At 34.8% G+C, this 26,626-nt stretch overlaps 1 protein-coding gene across 1 annotated transcript in view; it reads right to left on the reverse strand.

The window, feature by feature from the left end:
* Positions 1 to 26,626, reverse strand: part of LOC111639491 (multidrug resistance-associated protein 4-like) — a 114,293-nt gene that overhangs the window by 58,913 nt on the left and 28,754 nt on the right. The window contains exons 3-10 of the mRNA XM_023385382.1: positions 24,138 to 24,243; positions 23,841 to 24,059; positions 15,980 to 16,069; positions 10,699 to 10,862; positions 3,157 to 3,282; positions 2,638 to 2,887; positions 1,637 to 1,750; positions 637 to 723 (exon numbers count right to left, since the gene is read on the reverse strand). Coding sequence (XP_023241150.1) covers positions 637 to 723; positions 1,637 to 1,750; positions 2,638 to 2,887; positions 3,157 to 3,282; positions 10,699 to 10,862; positions 15,980 to 16,069; positions 23,841 to 24,059; positions 24,138 to 24,243 — 1,156 coding nt within the window. The remainder of the gene's footprint in view (positions 1 to 636; positions 724 to 1,636; positions 1,751 to 2,637; positions 2,888 to 3,156; positions 3,283 to 10,698; positions 10,863 to 15,979; positions 16,070 to 23,840; positions 24,060 to 24,137; positions 24,244 to 26,626) is intronic.

The following is a 26,626-nucleotide window of genomic DNA, read 5'->3' on the forward strand; positions in this document are numbered from 1 at the left end:
CACTTCAATAAATAAATAGAATTGAAACGACACTTTGAAATGTTTTCCCGATGAAAATGAATAATAATAATAAGTTTCAATAAAAATGATAAAATGTAAATTGAGTTTTATCATAATGAGTTTGCTTGAATGTGGTTTCTTCTGAGATCGCAGCAATGCGCGACGAGTAAGCTAGTTTTAGATAAAATAGTCATGTCTAAATTGAATACGTTAGATGAACAAAAACTTAAACACGTAATTATACACTCCCTCCTTCAGTTATTCGATCATTTTCACTTGTTTTTAGTCAGTTTGTTTTATGTAAACAACAAACGTAATAGAAGATTTTATAAGGAATTAAGCACACGAGTTACATAATACAAATACTTGTCCAACAGTTTATCTTTCTTCTTACGAGACAAAAATAACACCCACCGTTTTGTCCGATAAGTACACAGAATGTATATAGTGTTTTCAAGAATTAAAATAAAATCCAAATAAAATCACAAACAGATAAAATTATAAAATTTTGAGAATTTATTTTATTATAAATAAAAAAATGTAACCGTTTATTTACTTTATTTTATTAATTTTTTAATTAATCTTAAAATCATAAAGCGTATAATTTTAATTTAAAATTTAAAACAAGATATTTACCTTCCCTGATCCAACAGGACCTATTACTATTAATAATTCTCTCGGCTGCATGTTTAGTGATATCTCATTTAATGTTGGTTCGAATTCCTTTTTTTAAAAAAAAACAAAGTTATTACAATTATTACAACTAAAGTTAAAAGTTATAAATCAGAAATATTAATAATACACAATAAATTAATTTATGATAATGTCTCAGGCAATCCAGAATATCACAGGGAACACACTTTCTGTCAATACAGGAAATGCGAAGTGCTCAGAACTTCAAGACAAAGAAATTCATGGGAGTCTCCACAAAGACAGAAAGCTAAATAAATAATAACTTCCAAAAGAACCAAGGACAATGATCATTGGGTACATTCACAATGCCATAAAAGTCTTATAGAAAGCATCTATCAGAAAGTGGAGAAGACTTCCGAGAAGCAATGTCTCACTTTCATGCCTCTACAATGAAAGGCCAGGAATTTCTTCACCTGACTTAGCTTATATCAGAATTATATCTGGAATTATTTTCGACAGGAAAAGCTTTTCCAATTTAGAAATCAAACTCGTGATGAAAACCCGAAAAAACTCCTCGCATTCAACTCATCGGTCGAGTGTGAACCCGATACCAACAACCATTGTTTTATTTATAGTGTTATCCATTTATCCACTCGTAAGCCAAAATATCTATTTTTTCGGATCAAATCTTAACAAATGTTGCTAACTATTTCATTACTTTAACATATATAAATTTTATAAAGCCAGAGACGATCATAACATTCTACGTGAAATACTGTTAATTCATATTATGCTTATGTTTTCTTTGCACATTCATGTGTACTGAGAGAGACTTAATTCACCAGAATTTCAGAAATAGACACAAGCATAATATAACTAATTAAATACATTATTGTTGTTATTATTGTTAATTAATCGATTTTAAAATTATCATGTTAAACAAATCGTTAAAAAACATTATTTTTATTGCAGAACTTATATTAAATTTGAAGCCACGTCTTACGTTTTTCCATGCAGCTGTGACACTATCCATTCGTATTTCGTATTCGGTTGAATTTTCTCTTTCTCCTACAGTTTTGCCTGCATTGTTCTCTTTTTCTTGAAGGAGGAGAAAATCCTAAATTAAAATATCAAAAATATAAGCGTTTTAAATAAAAGTTTGTACACAAGATCAATATGAACAAAACAATTAATTTCGGTTTTCGACTCCTCCAAAATCGACTACGAGAGATTGAAAAACTCCAGAAATATTTCATTTATCCGATTTATCGATAAACACTTAATGTATTGATTAAGTGTTTATCGATTGATTGATCGATAAATTGATCGTTTATCGATGATTAATGTAACACTTAATCTATTGATTAAGTGTGACATTAAATATTTAAATGGATTTTTAAATTTTTTCAAGATAGAACCTGTTGCCTGATGTTGGTAAAACTTGTGTTGAATAATTGTATATTACGAGTTCTCCGACATTAGCCAAATGAGTTATTATAACAGCGAAGAAACCAAAGAACCAAACAAACTAATTTTTCACTCTTGAAACTGCCGAAGAGTAGTGATAATGTCAACCTATCTTTCTGGGGAATATTAAGGATCATCTTATGTCCATCATCATGTGACATTCGTTATTCTTAAATGATTCAAACTCTTTCACAGAATACAGATTTGCATGATACATGGTAACATTAGTAAATAAAAACGATTTCATATCAGGATTTATTGATAACTTACAGTTTTGGGTTGAAAAGAAAGTTGTTCGAAAGTTGCTGAATAGACAATATTCTGTGTTAAATTTAACACAGAATATTGTCTATTCAGCAACTTCTCTCCTCTAGGCAGGTTTTCAATATATTCACATTTCATTATGGGCAAGTTTTAATATTTAATATATTTATATACAACACTATTATTAATTATATGTAAATATCTTCGAACTATTTCTAAAGTAGTATTGCTGTAATAAAATATGAAAACAATAATTTTAAAATTGTTCCTTACCTTTATCCTTTTTAACGAAACCAAAATTTCTGTAACAAAACTCAATGCTTGAGAAAAAAAAGATACAATCTGAAAGGCGATGTACATTGAGAAAGTCATTGTAACGAATATAATTTCGGCATTTAGCTGTCCTCCGTTTAAAAAGAATGCGAGATATGCGAGGAGAATGAATAATTTCGATATAGGATACGCCAATATATACGATATTCCGCTTGCATATAAAAACATTCGAATTTTTTTCATTTCTTTCCTGCAAATAGAAACAATTAAAAATATTAATTGTAGAACTTAAAATGTAATTATTTAAAGCTCAGCACATTAGCGTGTGTAAATTACAATGAAACCTGTGTAAGCCGGAATCAGATTGTGTCAAATATTTTGGGATGTTAATGCTCTGAACAGGGATTATTTTTTAAAACAGAAACACGCTTCTGTAAAAGTTTTTTCTCATTAGGCAATTATTCGTTTCATTTCTGTTTTCCGTTTTATACAGATTTTAATATAGTTCATTGCGCTTACATTCTAATTTTTTCTATTAATGCGGCGTATGGCAATTCCCAGGTGTACATCTTGATTAACCTCATACCAGCAATCATTTCGTTCAACAGATTCAATCTTTCGTCTCCCAATACAGCTGCTTGTAATCTATTATGAAATGATATATATATATACTCTAATAAAATGATATAAAATTAAATACTGGACATATATTTTATAACTAAAGACAATACAGTAGAGCCTCGAAAACTCGGCACTCGATAACCCAGCACTCCGGATAACTCGGCCACACCCTGGCAGGGCAAAAAATCCTTAGTTAATTAATTTTCATTATAGACAGCTTTATAAAAGTATAAAAGCTCTCATAAAGTATTTTTCTGAGGTCTGTCTTATCAGGTAAATTACTGTACACAGTGTATTCATTAATTTTCATTTTCATGTAGTAAAGGCTCTATGCCTTCATAAAGGACGTACTTTTCCTTTGTTTAAGGGTATTTGGGCAGTTTATTCTCTGTTGTATTCTCAAGCAAACAATACATACAAGTACAGTACAATATTTTCTGAGGAAACACGCATACTTATCCTTTATTAACCCCATTCCCGATAACCCGGCATTTTCACAAACTCGGCCACCCTTCGGTCCACATTAGGCCGAGTTTTCGAGACTCTACTGTATTACATTTAAGCGAAGCCCTTTATTTTTCTAACAATGAATATTATAAGAATTTTGTTTATGCAATTTCAACAACTTTTTATACTAAACTTCCCTGAAAAAAACAAACACGTTATGTAAATTCTCAGATAAAAAGCGGATGTGTAAGTTTTATTCGATAAAATTTCTTGTATAATTTCGGTGTGATAAGCAAACATCGAAGCATGAGTACAGTATATATTGATTCTGTTCGAAATATACAAATCAAATTATACGTAGATACAGATGTTTTATACTGTGTTTGCGTAATTCAATTACGAACATGACAGTAAAATTCCAAAATAATCAATGTCTTCGCTATGTCTCAAAGAAGTCATTTCGATGATAATCAAAGATGGCTGGCAAGCCTCGGGTAGGCAAGAATCCGGCCAAGCTATTAAAAACGGTGCTCCATTTTTCAGTCCGGCATTCTGTAATTTCATCCGTGCACCTTATTCCAAGTTACTGGAATAGTAAGCAGAAGGCCGGCTTTAGTCGCTCTCGAGTTAGAACATCTTCCGATGACTGCTACTTAGTATTGCAACAGGAAGGCAACACACCTGCACGTGCAAGCCTGGTTGCAATCTACAGGGATACTTAAAACTGTGACAACTGTAATGAGAGAGTGCATGCACATGATTTTTATGCGCGAAGCCAAATTATTTCTGTTTCATTGTTTTTCAGGCAGAGAAGAGCCGTTTACACTTGCTTCAGGAACCATTCACTTCGAGTATAATCGATTAGAAAATTTTCTGTTGAACAATGAGTCATCATTTGCATTACAGTTATCAACAAACTTTCGTGGGAAATCCGACTAATTCACGGAATCAATCGATGAACATTGTTTATTGTCATTTTTTGTTGTCGTTTGCGTCCTTATATGAAATGCGATTTCCTTAGATAGATGTATTGATCTCTACGTTTCCCGCTGTAGAACTGTGATGGGCCAAAGTTATCGGAATGAAATCCTATACCCCTTTGTTCGACCTCATATGAATGCAATTGATTCTGAATTCGTTCTTATAGACAACAATGTCTGGCCATACAAAACTACCTAATAACAGAGAGAATTCACCCAATGCAGTGACCAGCGTATTTTCCAGTTTCTTATCTTATACATCATGTATTATATAAGATGTCTCAAAAGAGCAGTGCCTTTCCGCCAAACTTTTCCAAACAGGTCTGAAGAGCTCCAACGTGCTCTCATACAACAGTGAGAATTTTTTGCCTTCTGACTTCATTCATCATCTGACAGCTGGCGGAGATCATCGTTGTGCTGTCTGAATTGAAGTAAGAGGTGATCATATTCTTTATTAACAAACATTTCTCGTTTGCAAATGTAACCTGACATTTTAACCATTTTTTTTAATTTTGTAGAATGTCATACTCTACATTCGAGACCTTTTTTGTTTGTGCTAATAATTGGCAGAGTCCACGGCCGCCTCTACGTTCGGGCATATGGAGCACATGCAGTGCCGGCCCAACGCAAGTTTTAGGATGGAGCGAGATCCTATCATGGCGGCTCCTTGGTTTCCCTTAATTTATACCCTTTAATTTTCTTTATCCCTGAGGCGCCCCCCTAGGACTTAGCGCCTGGAGCGGCTACTCCGTTCGCTATATGGCAGTGTCTGCTCTGAGCACATGCCCCTTTTTCGTTGAGTTGGCCTTTTCCAAATCCCAAAAAAGCAATAAATTTTCATTATCAACAAATAGAATATATTCATGACTTTTGGCAAGCCTATTTTACAAATAAAAAAGAAACCAATGAACGCTATTTGTTTTCAATACTACATGTCATGTTTTCAAGGCGAAGCTAACCCCTAGTGCAACCAGCAACAACTTGTATCATAGATATTGAAGCTCTTTGCATAACGTACGATGCCCTTTTTATAGTTTGTCTTCCCATCTCTGATAGTGTGCCGACGCCGTTGGCAGAGTCTTATTCTATGTTTCTGTAAAATTAAAAATAAATTGCTGCAGTAACTTCTGATTTGTGTCCAATTTTCAATTTTGTGCTTATTTTTTGGAGGGGAAAATATTTTACATATTAAAGTTATTTCACGTGTTTTAATTTCATGCAGGTTAAAGCAGTATACTGTAAATGTTTATATAATCTTAAGAATTTATTTACTTCATGCTTAAAGTAAAGAGTTTTGAACAAATTAAAAAAATATGTCATTAATACAATATAGTGTTGATCCAGAACCAGAAGCAGATTATAAACCGAAACCATCAAAACACGGAAAATAAAATTAATAATATATGAAAAAAGACAAGTGTTACATACAGATTTACTTGTAAATGTGTAAACCTATCCACTTACATCCGATATACAAGAGGAAAGTTACACCAATCAATTGTGTTAAATCAATAAAGCATGATTACAAAAATTCGAATGTGTCTAAGCATTGTTGGAAGAACGGTTGTCAGATTAATTTTAATACATTTAGTATAGTTCAATTACAGGGAAGTACGATGAACAGAAAGTTATACGAATACTGGGAAATGAAAAATTTTTGTTATTAATAAACGAGAATGACAGAGTAAATTCACATGAATCGTAGAATAAGTTCTCCACTAATAGAGTTTATAAGTTTGTTTTGCTTAGGAAAAATGGTGAATGATGTGGAAAGAAAACGAATGAAAAATGACAGCATGGGGTGTGTAATTAAGATTGGTTAACGAAGAGAACACAGGTATTACAATAATTGAACATATAATAGGTTAATTTTTAAAATTAAATAATAAATAAATAAATAATCCGGGTACAATATACTTATTGATTTGCAAGTAATTATACAGTTTGTGAATTTGATAATTTCTAGAAAATAACGGGTATTTGAACCAGTTACTTATTAAAATGGAAGAAACGAAATAAAAGCAAATGACAAATGAAATTTTTCAACAAGTTATTTGCTGAGAAAACGTTCAATAGTTCACCAACACTTACGACCCGCTGCACAAATCTTCTGATATAAAATACACGTTAACCATTGTAAATGGAATATTCTCGAAACGAACCTTTTCTAATCTTGAATAAGAAATTTTATACGAATCTTGGAACGTGCTATGAATTTAAATGAATTAAACGCACTACGAAAACAAACAAATTGTAACTAAATAAACGAATGTCGAAAAAATAAATAACCCAATCGCAAATATATTGAAAAAAAAAACTCAATTAAAAATTTGAGAAAAAAGTTTTTAAAAACTATAAAAAACCAAGCAGATGAGCCCAGCTTTACTCAGGCAGTAAGATAATTCTCATTACAATGGAGAATGAACTTACTTGATAATAACCTTACCTAAAATAAAATGATTATTTTTACATTCTAAAATATAAAAATACTTGTTTGAAATATTATGTTTCGAATTTTTCGAATTCGGAACGAAAGAATTCGTTCGAATTCGTTTATTTTATATTCATTGTTTATGAGTTATACGAAAAGTGTAAATGCTTAAAAGATTTATTAATTTTCAAAACGTATACTATATGTACCACTATTTACTTTTCTTTTCTATTATTTACAGTTTATACTGAGTAAAACTAACTTTCTCCTTCTTTTTCCTCGAATAGTTAAATTTTCAAAAATCTCTTATTAACGTGCATTTCATGGCATACCCTACTAAATTGCAATCAAAAACGCAAAAAACAGCATCTAAAATAGCATGAAGCCGAGTTATTCCAGATAATCCTTAACACTCTACCTCTCTTCTGTGCAAGAATTTCCAAAAAACTTTTATTAAGATGCATGGCGTACCCTACTAAAACGCAGTTAAAATAAAAAATTGCATCTAAAATAGCACAATGGTAGCTGAATTTTTTAAAATCAGTTTTACTCCTCTTTCTCTCCCCCACGGAATAATTTCGAAAAATTCCTTCTTATTGTACATTCTGGTGACGTATACTGTATACCAAATTTCAACTTTCAACTCCTAACCGTTTGAGATCTGAGCTTATTATTATTACGTTCAGTTTTGTGGGTTATGCTCGGTTGACGTGCTTTGTACTATCCCGGACCAGAATGAAGGAATAGAAACCAAAATACAATTAAATTAAATACGTGTATCACTGTCTGTATTTAAGAATTTCTTAACAATATTTCACGTATTCGATATAATTGCCTTCTGTAGTGTGCTGTAATTCTATTCAAATGTAATGTTCCCAGACTTTTATGCAGTGTATGTGATATTACACCCATAAAGGAGAGAACAACATGTACAATAAGCACCCTATCCATATCCGTCTTCAACAGATGCCTGTTTCCTGGGTAACTTCTGTATACTTGCTAATTATTTGAGTAAATGTGTTTTGTATATTGTGAGTGTTTGGAATGGATATGTCTATAATGTATGTGATTTTATTGTGTTTGTTACAATTACTGCTTTATGTAACTGTGATGTTTCTTGTCTTTTGTAGACAAACTCTCGCAGTGATTGTGTTTGTATGTAGTGAAGGTTAAGTATGTCAATCACTTTAAGTAGAAGAGTATCTTTAAGTAGAAAAGTTTATCTTTAAGTAGAAGAGTTAATCTTTCTGTGGCAGATTTAGGGTGATGTTGTTTATGCTTTGTTCTTGTTTTCAGCACATTTATTTCAGCACAGGGCATAGTTGGTATTTGGTGCAAGTTTCCGTTCTCCTCCTCGATCCAGCCTGCAGCAACATTGTGTGTAACAGCATTGGACCAAAGAAAAGGCCAATAAGTTGTGAGTTCTTTTTCTGTTGATGTGCCACTGTGCTGTGTATCAGTGTTTGTTTTGGTACTGATTTGTCTGTAGAAAAGTTTTTCGTTGTATGTGAATAATTTATGTTGTTGTTTTCGTAGTGTACATGTTTTGTATGGTTTGAGTCTAGGTGCTTTGGCCTCGAGTTTTGTTTTAGTCTATCGATGTATTCTCTAATGTGTGTGTTGTGATGTTTATGTTTTGCGTGTGTTTTGATTTTCTTGAAAATGTTTTTGAGTTGTTTGCTTAATTTTGATGTTATGTTGTTTTTAGTGTATTGTGTCAGCTTGCCTAATTGCTGTCTAATGTCATTGTTTTTTTGTTTCTATTCTTCTCTGCAAGACAGGCTTGTGATAGTATTGTGTTTTGTGTGTATCTGTCTGTGATTGTATTTTCAGACCATAATGTGTTACTACTGTGACTGCCCCAGCATAAACTAATGTATGAATGTCTGAGAGTGAATAAATGTAGTTTGGTAGTAAGTGAGTGTTTACATAATTTAGTGTTTTTTCAGGTGGTGACCAAGAAAGTTATAAATTATTATTATTATTATGTTGGGTTTTGTGAGTTGTACTCGGTTACTTAACACCGGTGGCTGTGTACTATGCTGGACCAAAGTCAAGGCATAGCAACCAAAACAAAACTAAAATTAAATAAGTGTGTCAGTATGTGTGTCTGTATTCAGGAATTTCCTAACAATGTGGCATGTATTCAATATAGTGGCCTTCTGTAGTGTGATGTATGTATTTCTACTCAATTGTAATGTTCCCAGGCTTTTGTGTAGTGTGTGTGGTATCACACCTGTACAGGAGAGAACAACAGGTACAATAAGCACCCTATCCATCCTCCACAGATGCCTTATTTCCTGGGCGAGTTCTGTGTACTTGCTAATTTTTTCAGTGCATGTGTTTTGTACATTGTGAGTGTTTGGAATGGCTATGTCTATAATGTATGTGATTTTATTGTGTTTGTCAATGAGTGTGATGTCTGGTCTGTTGTGATAAATTGTTTTATCTGTGATTATGGCTCTGTCGTAGTACATTTTGTGCGTGTTGTTTTCCAATACTGTCTGTGGAATGTATTTGTAGTATGGTTCGTGAATGTCTACCAGTTTGTGTTTCTTTGCAAGCTCTTGGTGTATTATATTTGCTACTTGATTATGTATGTGTAAATAATCTGTCTGTGCCAAGAGCTTGCACCCAGAAGTGATGTGTTGTATTATTATTATTATTATCAACCCATCACGATTATATATATAGATTATTAATATTTTGTATTATTTGTTTTATTGTTATTTACGTAACGTAATTGGTCAGTAATTAATCAATGTATATACTTTTTTTATTTCTTATGTTTTTTTATACAAGATATAAAGTTTGTCATTCAACACAATTTCGTAAATAGATTTCAACTCTGATTTTAATGTTCTTAAAAATGATTTTTTAAACCCCAATTTAAAGATTCTTAATCTAACAAAAATGAGACCCCATTGGACTTCGATAAGCGCTAGGCATTGACAAGCCTAGATCCTCCCCTGCTGATAATGAAACGGTGTCTGATTATATCACGTTTAGAAAGAATAGAAATCCTACACGAACGTTCTTTAATATATTATTGCACCAAATGGACATCCGCCATGATTCACGTGCGTATAATATTTATTTTCCAAACATACTTTATGTAAAATTTCACACAAATTACACACGCTCCGAAATAAAAAGCATGTTTCTATATATAGTTTTTCGCTTATGCAAACAACTGTTTTAATTAATGTTTGATTTTTTATTCTCTGATTAATATGTGGAGCGTTTTAATCATAATATAATCATAATGGATTATGTCAGGCCCATGAAGGCATGTCTACATATGTTGGTCCTCATCTAAGATTTGTGTATCATACATCCTAAAATTTCTTTGGTCTGCTCGATAAACTCGAGCCCTGGCATCACAGATCATTCTGCTAACACATTGGTCATCTTACCATTTCTAATGTCAGCTAATGTAGCATAGATTTCGAGTAAGTACATGAAATTTTATATATGTTAAATACATCAATTCCACCTTAATTAATGATTACTAAATAATGAATGATTCATTTATTTTATTTACAGATAATTTACAACTATATAATTTAAAATAATAGTTACCTCAATTTTGAATATAGTTTACTCAAAGCAATCTGTATAGGAAAATAGAGAAATATGACCAAGTATCCAATTAGAATAGTCCATCCGTAATATTTCCACAACATGGCTATCGAAGTAATGACGAAGAAAGGCGATGTAAATAAAACTGGAAGGCAGATAATTTTCTGTAATAAATGAAAGCGATACCGATAAATAACTATTACCTCGATTAAAATGAATATAAATTTATGAATAATTATTACGGACATCATAAAGTATTGAATGTCATAAACATATTAAATATATACGAGCTACTTTTGTTTTTACATTAGATTATTATTCTGGTAGCTACAGTATGAGAGTGTCGCAGATTATTGAAAATGGCGGATTACTCGTTGTTTTTTGTATTATCGAGAAACTCAAAGTTACTTTTGTTATGAATACAGCAAACATTTCTGTACATTTTATGTTTATAATACCGATCAGAAACCGTCAAGTTCAACAGCAATTCCGACAGAATATTCTGATACCATAAAACCGTCTAGTCCAACAAACTAAGCAATTCCGATAAACCGTTTAATGAGAATAGTTTCGCACATAGACCTGTTCAAACAGTACCAGTTTTCAAGACAGAGCTGTACTTTTTTCACCTGTAATCCAGAGTTCGAAAATTATTTAATATCGTCTCATAATTTAAATAGGTTCAATATTTTATTTTTTTAAAATATAAACTTTTGTCAAAAAAATAAAAATAATATACATAATGCGCAGAGCGTCGCAACAGGCATTTCTCGAAACGTAGTGTTTTTACCTAAAGTGAAAAATATCGATAAAAATCGATATTTCCGAAAAAGTGATGAAATTTGAAATTCAGCTTGGAAGAAAACAGGATGACGACGATACTTAGATTTTGTTCGGGTGAGGCGTGTATCTGTAGTTTTTCAATATAATGTGAATTGGGACAGACAGAAGGTGTTCTAATTCCAGTATAGTAATGTTTATTAATAATATTTTATGAAAGTCATAAATTATTATTAATAAATTCTAATCACAGATAAACGGTAATTTCATAAATCGTTTCTTACTATAGGAGACTGCTGTCTGTTATGTCAGGTTCTTGTTAATGTTGATTGCCTCGAATTGTGGGAAATCGCCCTTTTTATCGTAAGTTCCCTCCAATAGAAATTTAGGGTTTGTATCAGCTGACGGGATGTACTAATGAGTAAGACGTCCAGATGTTCGTCAAAATTAGATATAAGCGTTATGAAGGGAAACTCAATTCTTAAATTTCACATTAAAAGTGACAAATGTGTCAGTTTTAATGTTAAAATATTACTTGAGAAAATTGATTAAACGAACAGATATTTAATTAATTAAATAAAATCTGTCTACACTCTCGCATTCTCACAGTAATTTTGACTTTGTTATAACCCGCTCGCTCGCTTACTTGACGGCTTTTTTCTACTGAGCCTTATGTAACAAGAGCATACTGAAAGGATGATGTGAGAATCGGAATTATATCATTAATTCAGCGTGAGAATTTTTGAATTTGATAAAAGTATGCTGACAAAAATGAGCAGCAAACTCAACGAATAGCTATGAAAAATTCAAGAGATTCTTTTCGAGATTCACGCTGCAATCGATGAAGAAAATCGGTAAAGTAATAAATTCAATAGATCAGCGTAATTTATTAAATTATTTTGAAAACTTACATTTGTTACAATGTCTTTAAAATACAAGAGTAGTAAAAAAAATTATAGTCTATTGCCTATGGCAAGACCAGTAATATATAATTAGTCTGCTAATTTATTCTTTAGTTCTCTTGCTTCAGTAGAGTACTGTACATGTTACTTGCTATCTGTGTGCAACTTCTCATATGATCAGCTGTTGCACTCCACCTTCCTGGGATAAAATTGCCATGTTCATCTTTTGAATCACACTTTCTAGCATTAACGTAACAAGCCGACTCTCTTATAAGAAAACCGTGTAAGATGCAAGCTGCCAATGAAATCTTTATCGTGTAATTTTCACCGTACGTTAATGGTCGTTTGAAGATGCGAAAACGAGAACTTAACTGCCAAAAGCTTTTCCCATTACTCGACGAGCACGACATAGTCTATCGTTATAGACTCGTTGTGATCGGCTAATAGCAGAACGTCTAGGATATGGTCGCATTAAATTTCTTGATAGTGGGAAAGCTTTATCACCAATGAAATAAAAAGGCAACATAATTTCGGAATTTGGAAAATAATCATCATTAGCCAAGTTTAATCTGAAGGTTTCCATCATTTGGCCAAACTGTACTTTTTTAAATATTCCTCAATCGCTCTCACTTCCACAGTGTCCATAGTCTATATACTATATGGCATTTATAAAAATTTATAATTGGTATCTGCCACTGATAGCAACACATTACTAAACATTCCTTTGTAACTTCCTAAACTTCCGCTATTCTGAAGACAAATCATCAATACGTGCTTTACATCGATGTTCCCGCACCGGTGTGGCAATTGCCAAACTTTTAAAACATTTTCTGCAATAGCTTTTCATTCATTTGGTGGAAATTGAATGCAATCTTTTTTTAACTCATTCCAAAAAGCATGGCAAGTTTCTGGATCAATTTTTGCTGTTATTTTTCGTCCAACTCTAAAGGCAAATGACAAGCTTCTGTATGTTTCCATTGATGCTAAAAATTTCGAAAAATACATGATAACATGAACGTTTAAACCAATTAAAACAAATTAAGCTAGTCAGTCATTAGTTCCTAATCATATACATTAGTTCCTAATCCAGAACATCGATGTAAAGCACGTATTAGTACCTTAAATTTATTTCCCAGCGTTCTCTTGCCGAAACTGCTTCTCTAAAACGTGTATTTTGCTCAATTATATGATTTCCTACTCGTTATAATAACACTTCAAAGAGATCAGTTGTCATTCGTAAGAAACTGTCAACAAAATTCACGTTACTGCTAATAAAAACTTTTATGCATGAAGAGATTTTGGGATAATCTTGATTTATTAGTAACTCATAATAATATTCCTGGTCTCGAGAACGAAGTTCACGCATAAGTGTACAGTATTATGATAACCTAAGGAACTTCTATTCCGAAACAAAAGGTCTCACCCAAAAACGATGCTTCTGTCGCTTTAGCTTCAGGAGTGCAGAAAGCAATGAAAATTGTTCAGCAAAAAGCTGAAACATCATATCAGCTTGCATCTGATCCAATTAAAACATTTGATGACCTATGACAATTATGAACAATCAAGCTGCGATGCTTAAGTTTCCACCAATTCACGTGCAAAGTAATATTTACTTTCGACACGTGGGGCAGCACTGTTGCCGTAAAAACTTCGCTAGCCGAACCTCCACCGAAATCCAAGCGAGAACGCTCACGTGATTAAAAGCTTTTAAGGCGAGGGTTTTTTTACGCTAGTGAAGTCTCGGCCTAAGGCCCTACCGTAGTTATTTTTACGTATTTAGAAGGAAAAGCTGTGTTCATGTAAACGAACTGATTTTTACTTTTAATAGAAATGGGCCAATCATTTCAATAAATTGTGAAACGATTAAAAATTCCTAAGTACACAGTGTAGAGAATTGTTTCAAAATATCAAAAAACTAGTAAAATTTATGTAAAAAATCAACTGGATGGCCAATAACTATGATAAAAACAGATCAGACTGACCTTCGTAACATTATTTTTAAAAATCGAGGTGCATTATTCGCCGAGTTAGTGAACGAATAGAATAAAATTACTAGAAAAAAAGTAACAAAGAGAACTGGTATCAAACAGTAGAAACTTGGCTACAGCTTAAATCAAGTAAGAAATTGATACTAATTTTTAATAACAATAGTCACGTGTAATTTGTTTACGTAGATAAAGGCGAAATCCTCTTCTCACAAAAACACAAATAAAAGAGAGATTTAAGAGTGCCGAAAAGCAGAAATGCCGGATACAACAACAGTGAAAGCAGGTTATTTATAATGATCACGCGAAGTTTCGAGTCTGCATTAAAAGCAATTATAAAAATTAAAGTCATCAGAATAAGAAAAGAGGCATTCAATTATGACTGTGTATTGCGCAGTATAAAAGTCGCAGCAAGCAGTATACTGTGGGGTTGCGTGTCAGCGAAGATGTGAGAAATTTTCCTTTTAACTAACAAAGGGAATCAATAAATGCAGCGAAATACTTACAAATTCTTGACGAAAACCTGCTACCATCATTAAAAATTTACTATATCGCGGACTATTAGTTTTTAGCAGAATAGTGCAGTTGCCACACTTCTAAAACCGTCGACACTTGGCTGGCCCAACGTAATATGAAACATTAAACATGGGCATTTTAATGTTTTAATATTAGCAGATCTGACTTTTCCCTATAAAGAATATGTGATGTAAAATTAAAAACGTGTTAATGAAAAGTCCTCAAGAAAATCTGGATGGTTTAATCAAAAAGTCAAGAAATTTTGGGGTAAAATCACTCGAAACGAACGACAGTCTTTTGTTGACATAACGAACGATTGTATGAAGTCATTTGTAAAAATACTTACTTATAATCAAAGTTCAGCTTAAACTAACTAGCAGACCCCGCCACGCCTTGTTGTGGCTCAAAATGTATCTATTATAAATGTATAACACTTCCCCCGTGAGGGAAAATTTTTCGAAAAATTTTTTCTTAGTGTACATTCTCTTGACGTACCCTATTAAAACGCAATCAAAAGCGCAAAAACCCGCATCTAAAATAGTATAATAGAAGTGAAGTTCTTCACAGTAAGCCTTAATCCTGTCCTTTTCCCCAAGGGGGAATATCGAAAAATCCCTTCTTTATGTACATTCTGTTGACGTACTCTATTAAAACGCAATCAAAAATGCAAAAAACCGCATCTAAAATAGTATAAATAGAAGCAGAGTTTTTTACGGTAAGCCTTCCCCGTAAGGCTTACCGTAAAAAACTGTCCATCTCCCATGTTTAACGGAATAATATACAGCCTGTGTCCATCCTGAAGTTTCATTCTAAATATTGGTGAAAACATTTTTGAAATCGGATGAGTAGTTTTGGAGATTACCTGCTGCATACAAACTAACATACATACAAACATTACCTCTTTATTATATTAGTATAGATCATAAGCTTAAAAATTTTTTCTCATCGATATTACTGAAAATATATTAAAACGACTTTTAAAATAACTTTTTGTCCGAAATGTTTTTGTCGAGTTTATATAATACACCGGCGAAATATACGTGTTCACGTGGTATACATTTATCAAACATGTTATTTAGAAAATTGTCTTTAACTTACATTTAGAAACTTGCTGACGTCGTTTGCTAGAAGATTTACCATTTGTCCCACATTCGATCTTTCCAGAGACGAAGGACTTAGCCTAATTGCCTACAAATAAAAGTTTTATATAGAATAAATATTTTGAGAAAATTATATCGTAATTAAATAAAAAAAAATACGAGAATAATATTTCGTAAAGTTCTCAATCTAATTGATTAAATTTTCTAACAGTATACATTTGTCTAAGTTATAAATCATCATCAACTTTTTTTTGGTATTTTGCAGTTAAACTCTTTTGAGTTTATTTTATAAACGTAATAGCAATACTTAGCATATGACAATTCATAATACTCTTTCAATAATAATTATTAATTAAATAAGAAATTCCCATGACTTCATAGAGGGCCACTGCTTTAAAAAAGTTTTCAGCAGCTGAACAGGGGTGTCTTTTCCAAACTGCATCCAACAAAATGACAATTCCATGTGATTGATATCGTTATACCAACCACCCCCGAAAATTTCCTGGGAACTTTTTGACCCGTTCGAATACGAACCCAAATCCCGCAGAGCGTTAGCTGCCACCTTCATCGCTCGGCCTCCAAGATGTATATATAGATATAGAAAGAAAGACTGTATATACATTTATACAGATTGTAAAACTATGAATCAACGCTATATTAAGATAAGAAGAACAATTCCTCAAAATGATATATTAAAACAAATTTCGAAAAACACATCTAATTTTGTATTTAATTTGCTTTCTTTCTAAAACCAAATGTATATTTAAATTAGAGATGTAATTAAAGATTGTACTACAATTCAATTTTATACGCTTATTCAAAACTGGCTAACATTCGATAACGTAAAATAATTTTATTACAGGTTTTTGCATAAACGCCAAATTCTGTTAAGACAAATTGTAATATAGTCAACCCCCTATAATGCGGTAGATACGTTCCACTTTATGCGAATTTCGCGTTGTAGGAATCCTTAAATACATGAGCCAATCACAGCCTGACACGTGTGCAGTTTACGTACTACGGCTGTTTGAAAAGTGTTTTCCATAAAATTAATCGATTCTAGACTAATTTCAATCAACATTTCCAAAACACGTATAATTTTTTGAGAATAATCCGTATAAACCATGCTATAAACAAAAAATTGTAGGATTACTTACCGAGTGTTCACCGTTAGACCACGCAATTGCTTAAGCTTGTTTTTGTCGCGGAGCGGCGCACCAAACGCCGGGCGCGTTTTCTAATAAGTTATTTTTCTGTGAAAAATTCGCTGAAGTTTGGAGACATCCTTAATAAAAATAATTTTTATGACCATTGAATAAGAAATGATTTTTTTTCACAAGAAATGTATAAAATTACAGTACTGTATTAGACTTACAGTACCTAATTTAGGCCTATATACTGTACAGACGATAGTAAACTCAACTTACCCGCCTAAACTTTCTGTAGCGTGAAAGTAGTTCAACTGCTCGTCCACTATTGGTCCAGATTCGAGCAATCCTGTCGCGACACGAGTCGGCGATGACGTTTTACCGCATTTTATGAGTTTTTTAGCGTCTTTATACGAATACAGTCGCAATTTTTTCGCCGCGATATACGAATCCGCATTATATGAACCCGCGTTATAGGTGGGTCTCCTGTATTTTTAATGTTTTTACTCCTGTAAGAAGTTTGCTTACTTTTACTACGGATGAGTCAGCCACTTTGGTTTTTGTGCTCCGTTTTAGTCTTAAGATATTTCGATAAAAAATTGTCACGGGTAAGCGTTTTTTACATCGTTTATTACTTACAACGTGCGCTGTTAAACGCCGTTGATGTTTTTTTCAAACCGACCTATTTTTGCGGGTTATCGGTTTTTTTGGTTGAAGCCACGTGGTCAACTTTGTTTGATCGTAACTAGGGATCCAAGTGGTTTCCGTTTTCGCCGGTTGTCTTGTTTAATTCGGGACATTTTTCCAGTTACTTCACTATATTATTTATTAATTTTCGTCCACAGGTCCTCTTGGTAATGCTTCGGTTGTGTCCTATATTTCGGGACCATCTACAGACTTAACGGGCTTTTTTTTCTTTTTTTTTTTTAATTATTTTTTTAGGGGCACAGTCATTGTGGATGGTAGCGCCTCACGTCCCGTTTTTTGTGGTTTGTTACTTTTTATTCGAGTTACTATATTAACGCCGCCATCGACGTGCGAATTTTTGTTTCACACAAAAGCCTTTGTTCTCCCACCTCGTGATGTGCTAGCCGATCGGCGTGTTTACAGCCGACCGGCGGGTAGTATTTTCGGTTGTGCCGCTGCATTTTTCGGCGGAAGCTGCAACCCCTCGGCGTTTGCTGTAGCTGATTAGGGTATATCGTATTTTTTCGGCGTTCCTCGTAACCGTTCGGGGTACGAGTCAGCCCTTCGGCGTATTGTTTAACCAATAAGCGTTCTTCACTTTTCTTCTTATTTTTCACTCTTATAATGTCGGGGCACGAAGCTCCTGGTATTTTAAGCTCACATGACGCTGCATTTGATGTTCTTCATGAACTTATAGGCTATATCGCCGATAATGAATGTGCCAAAATAGGAACCAAAAAGCATGCCGATTTCATCACTAGATGTGTGGAACGTGTCATCAACATTTTTATGGGACATTCGGTTGACAATTCCATTTGTGAGATATCTAACAAAATCGATAAACTGATTAATAAAGACAATGAGGTTATTATTAACTCTCAAAAAGAAGTGTTAGGCAAACTCAATGAGATTACCACTATCACTGGGTCACAACCTGCTAAATCATCTCTACCATCTAACAGCACTATTCTAAAATCCGGCATTGTGGCTCACTCGAAACAAGTGGCCAAGATTCCTCACTGTCAAAAGGATGTGCTGCTGGTATATGGCAGCGATGACAACTCAAACAGTGAAAACCTTCGCAACGTAATACAAAAGAAATTAAAGCCTTCTCAGTTACAAATTGGTGTGGAGAGAATCCGCAAAATCAGACAGGGTGGTCTCGCAATGGAACTAACTCGCAAGGAGGACACCACCATTCTTGAGAAGTGTATAGCGTACAACCTACCTGAGCTTCTGACAAAAAGACCCAAGAAACGAAACCCTCATATCGCTGTATACTCTGTGCCAGCAGAACTAAAACGCAGTGACCTTTCAAAATATATTTATGACCAAAATTCTATCATCAATGAAAGCTACTCAGAAAAAAAATTCAATGACCAGTTTAAAGTAAAATACAATATCAGACACAAGGAGACACCATTTCACAGCTGGGTTGTGGAGGTATCTCCACAGGTGAGAAAGCATCTACTTATAACCAGGAAAGTTAGCCTTGACTGGTCTCAGTGCAGGGTGGCCGATTTCTGCCCAGTCCTGCAATGCTTCTGGTGTTGCAGGTATGGGCACTCCGCAAAATTCTATGGGCACTGCCACATGTAGCCAGTGCGCTGGCAATCATACTTACAGAGAATGCCCAAACAAAAATGCTGAGCCCAGGTGCATCAATTGCCAACATGGAAAAAATATTATTACCAAGCACAATGCTAGGGACTGTTCCTGCCCAGCATTTCTACGTGTTAAAGACAACATAATTTCCCAAACCGATTATGGATCTTAAACACAACAACGGTATTAGTTTCTTGCAAATAAATTTGAGAAGAGGCATTGCTTCTACCTCCCTCCTCGCTTCTAAATATCACAAATACGATGTTATTATTATTCAGGAGCGATATTGCTTGCAGAATAAACCATCCTGTCTGCCCACTTATTGTACAATCCTCAAGGGCACCAACTCATATCCCTGGGCCATAAATGTTATTACGAATCCCGCCTTTTCGACTCTTCACCACAAAAACTTATCCAACGAGTACCTAATTTGTAATGAGATCAAATACAACAAAAGCACCTACATCATTATCAATATGTATTGTCCACGTGACATCAGCATGGAAAACACTGTCAACATGATCCAGAACATCCTAAATAAATTCAATAACGTCAAATTCATCCTCGCCGTGGACATAAACGCCCACTCGCCGATGTGGGGTGGAAATCAACAAGACAAGCGGGGGGAAATCTTTGAAGAATTCATCACATCTAATGGACTTGTGCTACTTAACATCCCACTTTCTCCACTGACCTACATATCCAGTCAAGGAAAGAACTGGATCGACGTCACTGCCTGCAGCCAGGACTGTGCTGATGATCTGGAGAATTGGCGAGTGCATAACGAAAGTAATCTCAGTGACCACACCCACATCTCATACCTATTGAAGAACACCAGCAGTAACAGCACGTCCAACTCCACTGCCCTGACCAATCACAGGTATAATCTGTCCATCGCTAACTGGGATGACATTAAAAATTACCTTAATACCAACATTATCAGCATGACTGACTGCAGTCACCACAGCACAGATAATATTAGGCACACCCTTGAGCACAACATCAACGAAATCGAAAACGCCTGGGACAGATTTATTCCAAAACCTACCCCAAGACGTAAATCTGTGCCTTGGTGGAACACATGACTCACCGACCTGCGTAGGACCGACAACACCCTCAGAAGAAGATATCAAACTTGAAGAACCAAACCAACTCGCACCAACCTCAAGCAACAATACCACAATCACCAGACCCTGTACAAGAAGGAAATCAAAGAGGCAAAGATCAACTCCTGGCGGCAGTTTTGCACTGCTGCATCTACCAATCCCTGAGGTTACCTTACCAGGATGTGCACCGACAAGCTACGGAGGATACAGATACTTTTCAACGAAGACACTGAACCCCCCAACGACTGCATTATGAACACCTTGCATCAACACATGGACAACTTCTGTATTAGTGACAGCACTGACAATGACACACCTTGGCAAAGCTCTATTCGTGATACTGTGAACATCCCTATTAATACAGACAACTCCCCTGAATTCAACTACCACGAAATAGACAACGCTTTCAAAAAACTAAAAGAGGGCAAAGCTCCCGGCATTGACGGTATTAACGCCAAGCTAGCAAAGAAAATCTGGAACCTCATTCCCCAGCAACTAACAGACATGCTTAACATCTGCCTGTACTCAGGTATCTTTCCCCGCAAGTGGAAAACTGCTAAAATCGTGCCCGTGCCAAAACCTGGCAGGCCAAAAGACCTCCGGCCAATCTCCTTACTACCTATACTTGGCAAAGTTCTAGAACGTCTCCTCACTGACCGTCTAACTTGGCATATTGAACACAATTCTTTACTTAACAGTACTCAGTTCGGCTTCAGGCCTCAACTCTTTACCAATGATGCCGTTAACCATGCTGTCCATTCCATCAAGAACTTGCTGGACAATTATAAGTACGTTCTGGCCATCAGCCTTGATATATCAAAGGCGTTTGACAGTGCCTGGTGGCCGTTCGTCCTTTACCAGCTCAGGAATGCTGCTTGCCCTGCCAACATCTACAACCTCCTTAAGGATTACCTGCATGACCGCAAAGCTGTTCTACAGTATGTAACCCATTTTGTCGAACGAGAAGTAGAGCGTGGCTGCCCACAGGGGTCGGTCTGTGGGCCGCTTCTGTGGAACTTAACCTTTAACGCTTTCCTACAAGAAGACTTCAGTCAGGACGCCACAACTGCCTACGCTGACGACGTCCTTATCTTGATTGGAGGAAGATCCCAGTCTTGGAACAGCGTAGCAGCGAGATCCTTGACAGGATCTACCATTGGGGTACTCGCCAGAAACTTCTATTCAATACAAACAAAACCACCAGTATTGTCTATAACAAACCAGGTAAACCTATCCTGTACCTCCGCACCCCAACTGTGAGAATGAATAACCAATCTATTAAGGTCGAAAAATGTATTAAATACCTTGGCGTCTGGCTGGACTTTCGTCTCAGCTGGGACATTCATATCAAATACATCGCCAAACGCACTAGCCTAATTTTTCACGCCTTCTCGCAGATTGCGCGGAAAGGCTGGGGCCTCAATTCTGAGGCGCTCAGTGTCATATACGACCATATCTACGTCCCCATCATCACCTATGGCTGTCTTTGCTGGGGAGACGCCACTCAGAAGGTACATCTACATAGAAAGTTGATCTCCTCCTAACGAAAAGCACTCCTTTTAATAACAAGAGCATATCGTACTGCTCCAAATAGCAGTTTGCAAGTGATCTCTCGCAAACCCCTATCACTGAAATCATCAGGATGGAACGAAGTATCTGGAGCCTCAAGAATGGGAATGATATCTCCACTCTAACTTGCAACATCCTGGCCTGTAATTATGAATATCTGAGTCCTTACACTCAGGCCATACCTCCCCATATCAACAACCTTATTGGTAACAGCCCACCCCTCAATCCTGTTCTTGTCATCTATACGGATAGCTCTGGCCACAACAACTTAATAGGCTGTGCTTTTGTTGCCTGCTGCAACAATATGGAAATCTACTCACAACAGAACAGACTTCATAACACCTGTACTGCCTTCCAATCTGAAATTCTAGCCATAAATATGGCCATTAACTGGATTGAGCAAAGGTACACGGAAAACAGCATTCACATCATTACCGACTCCTCCTCTGCCATCGAACTAATCTGTGGCACCAAACTCCATCCAATAGCCACATCCATCCGGCACTTAATCCTTCACTCCAGCAACTGATACCATATTACTTGGACCCGGGGGCACCAGAACACCGAGTGGAATGAGCAGGCTGATCAGCTGGCGAAGGCCGCGGCTGTTGATGACTCCCTTACCATCATCTACAACAAAATCAGTCACGACATGGTGAGAAAAATTATGTACAAGGATGTCTTAGGTCGCTGGCAATCATCTTGGTCTCAACGACACAACGAAACCACCTACAAGTATATTCCTAACATCATCGACTATCACGACAAATACAAATGGGTGACTCCTGACTATCACCTCACGCAGTTCCTAACAGACCATGGAAAGTTCTCAAACTACCTGCACAGATTTACCAATAAAAGTACCCCTTTATGTGCCATATGCAGCTAGACCGACAACTCTGACCACCATTTATTCAGCTGTATCTCCCTTCAGACCGAAAGTCTTGCCATCAAAGTGACCGCCCAAAGTATGAACATCTATTGGCCTTGCCAACACAGTGACCTTCTAAATAATAAAATACTCTTCAAGCTTTTCCATCAACTTGTAAAGAAACATGAGGCAATTGCCCCTCTTGCCACTAGGAACTAAACCATCTGTATATACTATTTCGTATTGTAATATATTCTACTGCCTCTAGTTACAACCCACTTTTCACTGTACTCCCCACACCTTACTTGTTGTTACAATACTGTAATTAAATACCCTATACTTTACTGTATCTTTTTGCTATTTGTATATACTGTAGTTCCCACTCGGCTATGTTTAGCGGTACCGAGTATGTATTGTACCAATACGTTAATAAATAATAATGTAATGTAAAAATGTACTTTTACTACGATAGTTATTTTTATTACTACTACAAGTTTTCCAGCTGCGCCAAATAAGTCTTTTATAGAGCCAAAACGTAGCGCTTACGTATACAAATTTAGTAATATATGGACGAAAAGTAATTTGCTAATACAGAATTATTGTAGTCACACATAGAAAAGCTTATTGATTACGAAACCTTATTCTTGACAAAATAAATTATTGTATATGGTGTATATAAATTGCGATTTCATTTTTTTATAATATATTTCAAACTATTTTACAAAGTAAAATTTCAGAACTATCGATTGCTGAAAAATTCTTTTACAAATAGTTTGCATTTGTCTTTAATTTCTTCGATCCATTTAAGAAAAATACACTAACGTAAAAAGAATATGAATCTAATACTTATAACACATTATAATAGCTACTCACCTTTCTATATATAAGAGTGCAAAAAGCTATCTTTAACTTCATTCCATATAATTCAGTTATAAACGCACTAATATTATATATACAGAAATAAATCGCAAGTAGAATAAAAAATCCCGCAACTGTAGCATAGACCTTGTATTGATTCCGTTCCTGTCTGTTTTCAAAATAATTTATTATTAATCCTACTAAGTATGCTTGGCCGGCAACTAACACTGTCATCTGCGGAAGAACATAAGTATTAGTTATTATTTCAATTATTTCAGAACATTATGTCTTTGAAATCAGTTGTCTTAATACCTGAATGAGTACAAGTAGAATAATTATTAAGTATTTCCAACCAACAAAACGTAATAAAGCCTTCAGTATGCTTGAATTCTTTTTCCGCAATTCCTGGTTCCATTCTCTGAAATGAAATTGCAATGAAACCTAAAAATTGAATACAATATTTCAATGAAAAGATTAGTTTAGAACTTTTGTACAACTATGAATCAATGTAATGTTGTTGAAACAATTATTATTATTTTTTGTTTTGAAAACACAGTATAAGGTTATTCACGTAAATATCTGTTATAACCGGGAATGCTAATATTCTGCTATTCTGAATGTATTTAGACACGTGCTGCGCTAAAAATCCGGAACCACATTCTAAACAGAAATTGAAAATGCTTTTATATTACTGAAGGAAAATAACAGAACTACATACATTACAGAAGGGAAATAGAATGTTGATACAGTATATCTATGTAATGTTTAATTCTAAGACTGAGACGAGAGTAAATTTCATGCCTAAACAGATCATTAATTTGCAGCAGAGTGTGTTGTTACAGAATGCACCGTAATGTTTACAGAAAACAGGTGTGTACTACTTTATGAAATTTTGTATTAATTAGTAAAGTTTACAATATTTTTGCGTTTTCAAAACCAAGACTCTCCTGTGTAATTCGCAACAGACTAACGAACGTGTACTAGATTTAAAAACTTCTAAATTTATAATTAACAGTGTTCTAATTCATATCTTTTCAATATGTAAAGTAACATATAAATTTCATAGCATTTTAATTGATACAAGCAAAAATTCGTTTTAAATGCTTACTATTGAATTTAATGAATGATATTATGACTAGTTTGCTTATCTGCAAGTTGGAATAATACAAATTTCGCTAAGTTTGTTATGATATTGTTTGTTGCATAAGTAGTTCAGTAAGCAAAACGTGCCGATTAAGGTGTGCATGTGCACATTTATCAATTTACTAGCGAATAAGACGGCTTTGACAGGGTAAAAATTAAAGACAACAAAGATTAAAACGAAAACCACATAAACAGTTTAGTTGTTTATCCTATTAATGTCATGTTTAAGATAGTTGACCAATGAAATTGCAAATATGATAAGTTAATGTTATTTCTAATGTCATGTTCAACGTACTATACTATTCACAGGCGAATATCAAACGGTAATCTGCAAACCAAGCATGGTTCCCGAAAAAATTACCAAATATTTAATCTTGGCACCCTCATAAACGTGATAAAACATAATTTGTACTCGCCGGTAACTTTTTTTAATGTAATTTTTAGTGTTGTAACGTATATTCGGCCTCAGGCCGAATACCGAATATTCGGCCAAACTATTCGGCTCGATTAACGCACGTACGAAAATTGGCGCGCAAACCGCATTATGAAAAAAATCCTGCTCTCTATTGGCCCGCTGTCACTACGCTTCGCCAATCGCGTTAATTCTTGGCAGTTGTAGCGGACAGACAAGAGTGTCATGGAAGTATGTGATAAATGATGATATCAAATGTGGATAACAATGAAATGACCTACACGTGTAAATAACGGAAAAAGAACAGAGAAGGACCGCGAAGTGAAAATGTGAAAATAAATATGAAATTGAGTTGATAACATAATCGAACAAGTCGAGGCAGCTTATTGGCACGAAATTCGCGGCCGTCAATGCCAAACAATTGTTGTCATAGACTTCGGAAAGCTAAATGCTTGTAATGAAAGTCACTTAGCGTGCACGGGCGAAAGCCTGGGGCCGTTCGGGCTATCAAGCTGTCTCGAATCTGTGAAATCATAACTGTGACTTATATCGACGTCCTATCTGTCTCTTTTCTCCGTTATCACCAGGCTGAGTCACGTAATTGTAAAATGGGAACTCTACGACGGAAAAGTGACGAATCGAAAGTATCGTGAGCGCGTATTATGATGTATGCACAGGCATACATGGATTAGAGCGATAGAGGAAAGAGAAAGGGAAGAGCAAAGACGAGCGCTTAAAAAGAAGGATAGGCAGGGTCAGACCCTCAGATGTGCGAGGATTCTCCAACGATAGACGTGTACGTGTGCTGATCTTTGTAATTATAAATTGTGAATACATGTGACTAATATTATTTTCATTTTTATTTTGTGCATGTTACAAGTTATAAATAAATATAAACAAACAACTAAATTATTACAAAAGTTGCTTCTAGCCCTTGATATAATAATATCAATTAAATTAAAATATTTACAACCGTGAGGCAGATAATGGTGAGGGCTTATCAGACCAAATGATGGGCACAAACGCTCAGAGATTAAAGTGAAAAAAAATTTAATAAACACAAAAGGTTACTACATAAGTATGAAAAGGTCTGATAATCCGTCACTATTATCTGCCTCACGGTTGTGGATATTTTAATTTAATTGATATTATAAACAAACAACACTAACTCGATAACATTAAATCTAAATAACAAAATGATTAATTTAGTGTGTTTTTGTTATTTATTACTCCTGTTTTTAGGTAT

This window comes from Centruroides sculpturatus, unplaced genomic scaffold, assembly GCF_000671375.1.
Source record: "Centruroides sculpturatus isolate CEXI.00-Female unplaced genomic scaffold, Cexi_2.0 scaffold1188, whole genome shotgun sequence".
Classification (NCBI taxonomy): Eukaryota; Metazoa; Arthropoda; class Arachnida; order Scorpiones; family Buthidae; genus Centruroides; species Centruroides sculpturatus.